At 39.2% G+C, this 6,066-nt stretch overlaps 1 protein-coding gene across 1 annotated transcript in view; it reads right to left on the reverse strand.

Moving 5' to 3' along the window:
* Positions 1–5,861, reverse strand: part of LOC104398863 (transmembrane protease serine 11E-like) — a 38,172-nt gene extending 32,311 nt beyond the window's left edge. The window contains exons 1-2 of the mRNA XM_010009016.1: positions 5,698–5,861; positions 3,559–3,666 (exon numbers count right to left, since the gene is read on the reverse strand). Of these exons, the coding sequence (XP_010007318.1) occupies positions 3,559–3,666; positions 5,698–5,861 (272 nt within the window). The remainder of the gene's footprint in view (positions 1–3,558; positions 3,667–5,697) is intronic.
* Positions 5,862–6,066: the final 205 nt, after the last annotated feature.

Raw genomic sequence — 6,066 nt, forward strand, 5'->3', positions numbered from 1 at the left:
GAGTACTATATAAGCGGAAACCTTTTCAGAATTCTTCTGTACATAGTATAACATTTTATAACTCTCATTCTTTATTTCTTCCCTTTCAAGTTCCATGTTATCATTTAGCAAAAAAGAAACCCCATTCTACAACAGTTACACATGTGATTTTATTTACATACATGACTTTCACTTAATTCATGAAACATGTTTGAAAGCATCATTTCTAAGAGGTGCAGAGCGAACTCAGCATCAACTTCAAAACCAAGTTTCCTCAGACAAGTTGTTTGATAAATACATATTAGGAAGTCACTTAGTAGAGGGCGAGGCTGTTTTGGGACTTGGAATGTCTTTTTTTTTTCCCTTTTTTTTTTTTTCCCTTTTTTTTTCTTCCCTTTTTTTTTTTTTTTCTGAATAAGCTTTCCCTCTTCCTTTTAAATAGCTGCATGAAATGACTGCTAAGGTTTACTCTCTACTCCTAATTTGTTTTAAAGACTATAATTGGTTTTAAAAACAAAAGGTATTTTTGAGTAAAATATCCTTGGTTAGGCTGGATACTTCCCCATCTGGATAGAAGAGCAGACTGAGCACACCAGGAAGATTTCAAATGCAGGTTTTCAAAGATATCTGTGAGACAGAAAAACAAGGATTGCTGGGCTGATACTTTTCTATTCCCATTAACTTTGAAATTTACTGCTGCTTTGCTCTGTCTCCTGAGATTCATTCCTCAAAGATCAATTATTTCATCTGACAACATGTCCCATTGTGTAAAGGTGGACAGTACTTACAGAGATTCTATACAAGAGAAGAAACTACCCCAGAACTGAAACAGCTTTGATCCATATGATGACCCATCAGAACTTGAGTACTTTGCAGAGAGCTGATAAATGTCAACAGTGGGAATTTATTTTCTCAAATCAGGAGTCAAGGAATCCCTGTTAATTCCTTGGGAACTATCTGCTCAACAACAAGGGAACAAAGAGCATAACCTAGAAATGCACAACAGGAATTAAAACACTCCAGCTGAGAAGGTCATTGAAACCCTCAAGAGTAGAAATGCAGATCTTAAGTTTGAAGCAAATACCAGCTGAAAGCCTCCCACTGATCTTAGTGACTTTCTGTCAGGGTCCCTTCTGCCTGCAGCATATATGGTCTTCCCCTCTACTCCAGAGACTCTGCTTTATCCCAGACAACCATGTCCATGCAGTAGTTTTAAGTACACTGCAATCAGGGGCTGGATTTCATTTCTTGGCAGAAGACTGCCAAGTCCCAGATTAAGATTTGTCTGATTACAGAGGTAAAATACTTGCTAACAAACAGCAAAAAACGACATAAAATTGTTCATACTGACATAACAATTTTACTTGGTCGTCCTCTCTTTGTTTCCTAATAATTCCTAACACTACCTTGGCTTTTTCAACTGGCATTCAGCTGGCATTTTCCTAGAAAAACCCAGTAAAAGCTTTCCTGAGTGATGGTAGGTTACTTGGAGCCCTGCGTTCTGTCCTTGGGTTCCCACCGATCATGAGCACCCCCAGAAACCCTTCCCTCAACAAGGAGCTCATTCCAATAAACATCACCAGTGGGATCACTCTCTTTATGTATTTTGCAAGGCAGACATAAGAAAGACATTGATAATTTCGTCTGTTGACTTTTACTAAAAATAGGAGTATCAGTAGGAAAAAAAGTCCTGTTAAAAAAATTTAAATTAAAATCTTATGTAATATCCTAACTTGTTTTTTTTTAAGGGTGCCATTCAATAAACATATAATAAACATCACATCAAATATATCATACGTGTACTTTTTTCACTGGAGCCTGCAACTGTTAGGTTACAAAATAAATGAGTGTCTTTTCTTTATTGTAATTTAGATTCACTTCTTGCAAAGAAGTAAAATTAAGACTGCCTTCTGTGAGTCAAACTGCTTGCTTCAGAGGAAAAGCCTCAAAGGTCTTCCTCAACAGAGCAGAACACGTGCTCTGACACTTGTGGGAACTCCTCCATTACTTGCAGTGAGCTTCATATCAGAGACAGTGTCGAGCTAAGTCAGCATACACCATGAAAGAGAACACAGGCTCTTTGGCATGCACGCACTGACAGTGTCTGCTCAAGAAAGGTGCTGACAATACAGCCTAAAAGCCAAACCCAAATCAGTCACCTAGAGATGATCTCTTGTGGGCTATTAAATGTCCTTTGTTTTTAGTCCTATAAGAGAAGTATGCTTGGACAGACACATTTTCTCCACTATTTTAGAATACGTGCAGTACTTGTCTCCTATTAAAGTACTTTGAGGGGAAAAAGAAAAAAAAAGATAAAAAACAGTCTTATGCTTAGCAATAATTACAATATTTAAATATATAATAGGACAGTGATGATGTTTTAAACTGTTACTGACATAAATGTTGACTGGTATATGAAATGTCACTGTAAACCAACTGTGCTTACATGACTGTTGAAGAGTTCTGCAAGGCTGGCACAACAGACCAGCCCTTCTGCCTTCGTGATAGTTTGCATGCATATACATGTGTGCATGACACCTTATACACACTGAGAACCTGACCCAAAGTATCCAGCTTTTCCTTTAGTTTGGAAGCTTACATTTCTGACTAAATAGTAAGTTTCTCCCTATTTTATACTTTAAATATAATAAACAGTTGTTAGGCTGGGTTGACAAACAGTGAGATGCTGTAATCTAGCAATGTATTTTCACTGAACAGATGGACAAATTTCTTCATGGGACAAATGCTGCTGAAATCAGAGAAGGCTCCTTAGACAAGAGGTTCAGCCAAGACTCTGAAACTCCAGAAATTATCCAGTCGTAGAGATACTGGACAACTCCCATTTCCAGTTCTGTATGAAGTCTGTCCCCCTGTTATCACCAAATCTGTCCACAGAACACTTTAAGTTTTCAGAGTGTCTTGTATCAGAAGAATATCAAATAAAGTCATCCCAAGCTTTGTGTTAGCTCAACTTCCTTAAGAATGAAGATGACTGTGTAAACAGAAATACAGATATGGAAGGAGTATGTGATGGAAACAGAATTTTTTTATTTTACATGTTTATGCTGACCCAAAATTCCCAATCATAAAAATCTGTGGAAAAATTATGAAGTGGGACACTTCTATGACACCTTCTAACAGGAGGATCAGAGAATTTCCACTGAGGTCAGCTCAGCTAATGAAGACAACTAGACTTCAAAGCTCAGGAGGAGGTCCTTTCTCATTCTGCTTTTCCTGTCTAAAATGGTCAGAAACTAAGTGAAAATGGCAAGGAAACATAAATGGTACTGATTCCGTACAAGGCCAATAAAATATCATGTGTATAAGAATCAAAAGTATTTCACTAGGGTTTCCTGGAATCAGGAGCAGGAGCCATACTATGCAGGAGCCAAATCTGCCTCCTGCAATAATCGAGGTTAACTCCCACAAACACGGGAGTTATACTAAGTGGTACATGAGTATCCTTGCACCAGGACTGGTATCCATTTCCTGCTACACCTCAACAATCTTTAATTTACACTCATTTTTCCCACCTACTGCATGACGAACTGGTGCAAGTCGCACTGTATTTCCACCTACATATTCACTTTTAGACTAACATATACAACATCTGCTACTGTGTACTCCACCCTGCCAGGGCACAAGATCTTCACAAGGAAGTTTTGGGTAGGATGCTGCATTTGTTCCCTAGAACACAGAACACAGACATGACAGGAAGGACAAAACCAGTAAGGCTGTCTATTCCCCCCACTTTTCCTTGGCAGGTTAGTTTCCTGAAGGATTTTATGGAGCACATGTTCCAACTTAGCTTGAAATGTTGTGAAAAAAAGCATCATGGAATTGGATAAAGCAAGTTCTGAAGTACCATGCTTATAAAAGAGTAAGGCATAGCATGATCAACTCAAACAGCAAGGCTTACAGCTCCATGCTCAGACTATGTCCCTGCCTGGCAAAGAACTCTGAACATTTAACAAGCTTCACAGGGTCTTTGATTAAAAGCAGGCAGTCTCCACCCCTTCCCAAGTGTGTAAATATTTAATTATCCAACACAAATTTCCCCTAACATACTTTAGATTTTATAATAACCTAAACAACTATTTAAACAACTCAATCCTTTCCTAACTAGGAGGCAACCAAACTGGACTCAGATGTTGTTTAACTACCCTCTAGCACACTGTTATTAAATTATTTACACCATTGTTGATATCTACAAGACATGGCAACTAGATTTACATCTAACTAGAAAAAGGAATGGCTCTTTAATTCTGCTAGGTAGAGAACTCTCGCTTAGTTTTCTTTCTTTATGTAACACACACAAACTGGTATTCACAAGTGATGGAGATTTCTTCCTCACCTGACAGCTAGAGCAGCATAGCTTTTAAGGTGCAGATATTAAACAGAGCAGAGGATCTGTAGGTATTGAGCAGGGTACCAATAAGGAGCACAGAACCAAAAGCTGAATTCAGATCTTTTCTTAGCAAAGTCAACGCTGTATTGACTAAAACGATACTGTCCTCACAAAATGAGCAAAACACTTCAATGGGCATAAAGGGTAAGTTTTATCATTCTAGGAAAAAAGTTTCTATTTCAGCATGTCCAGAATTATTTTAAAATACTACTTACTTTTTTCCATGCTTAGCATCTTACAATCATCCACAGCCATTTGCCCAAAGCAATGCCAGAGAGGAGACCAGCATTGTAGTTTTTAGCAATCACTCACAAAATTCAGCCATCCAGCCAAATCAGGTGTTAATAACATATTATTTTGGATTGTGTTTCTGAGGTCATACTTTTAAGCTTCATCAATCACTGAGGCAACAACAAGAAACAAATTCAAGGGAGACGACGCATCTCCTGTTGCCACATGAAGCCAGGAGCGAGAACATTGAACAGAAACAACAAATTCCAAGAGATGCACTGTACATTTAAGACTGCACCCCTGCTCTGACCCAAGTGTATAGAGCACCATGGTAAAAATATTCTGAATACATGTTGTTTAAGTAAAACAAAACTAAGGATATCCAGCATCTTTGCACAACATATGTTGAGACACAAAACACCTTATCATTACTCCCTAATCATAGCTTCTTCCTTACAAGTACAAGGGTCAAAGCTGAAATTAGGAATACCTATAGTGTTCTACTTAGGTGGTTGTGCTGCCATGACTAATTTCCTTGGGACCTTTTGTAGGGCTTGGGGGAAATAATATTGCAAATAGACCTGACCAAAATCCATGGCTCCTGGATTCTGAACTGCTGCAATAAAACCCTTCTGGGGCTAGGATAAAGTAATGACAGGGAGGAAAGTGTCAACCTAAGCCATCAAATCATCTTTCAAAATAGAAAGCAAATCCTTATACTCCTGGGCATGCTAGGGAAATATTTCTCTTTGCATTTCTTACTCCAGCCATATGGTACTCTTTTCATCCAGACCACAACCTCCAAAACCTCCCCTTCAGCCTATGCTTACTGTTTAGCTTTCCCTCAGTCTATTGCCCCTTTTCAGGCTGCAAATTTCAGACAAAACCTTGATGTACCCTAAATCTAAAAAGATGAAAGGTGCATAGATAAACCAATGAGGTCCAATGTCAGGCAAGAGAACATGCAGATTTCTGGATCTACCTATGTCCTTGAAGTCCTAAAGCTGTCCCAGAGACAGTACCCTTTACCACCATTACACCTCCAAATCAGACCTGCCAAGTTAAAAAGAAGCACCTACTTTTGAAGATCCCATGGTAGGTCCCGGTAGGTCTGGTAGCCTTTCTGACCACCAACCAAGGCTCGACTAAAGTCTGGACTGCGCAGTGAATGCTGCTGGAAACCACAGGAGTCGCATTGACTGGTGTGACGGGAAGGGAAAGGTGTTGAATGAAGATCCTTCATTGAGGCACAGCTGGTGTAACACCCAGCACCCTGTGGGTTATTGCAAAATGAGGGAGCGAACTTCAGAATAAAAACAAACAATGGTAAGCATGGAGTTGATAAGGAGACTGTAACACATCAAAGAGCTCCCCAGGCAGAGATGGACAGAGCAGATAAACCAGCAGAGGCAAGAAGACTTGTTCTTCACCACAGCAGAACAGGAAGT

This window comes from Chaetura pelagica, unplaced genomic scaffold (assembly GCF_000747805.2).
Source record: "Chaetura pelagica isolate M959 unplaced genomic scaffold, ChaPel_1.0 scaffold221, whole genome shotgun sequence".
Classification (NCBI taxonomy): Eukaryota; Metazoa; Chordata; class Aves; order Apodiformes; family Apodidae; genus Chaetura; species Chaetura pelagica.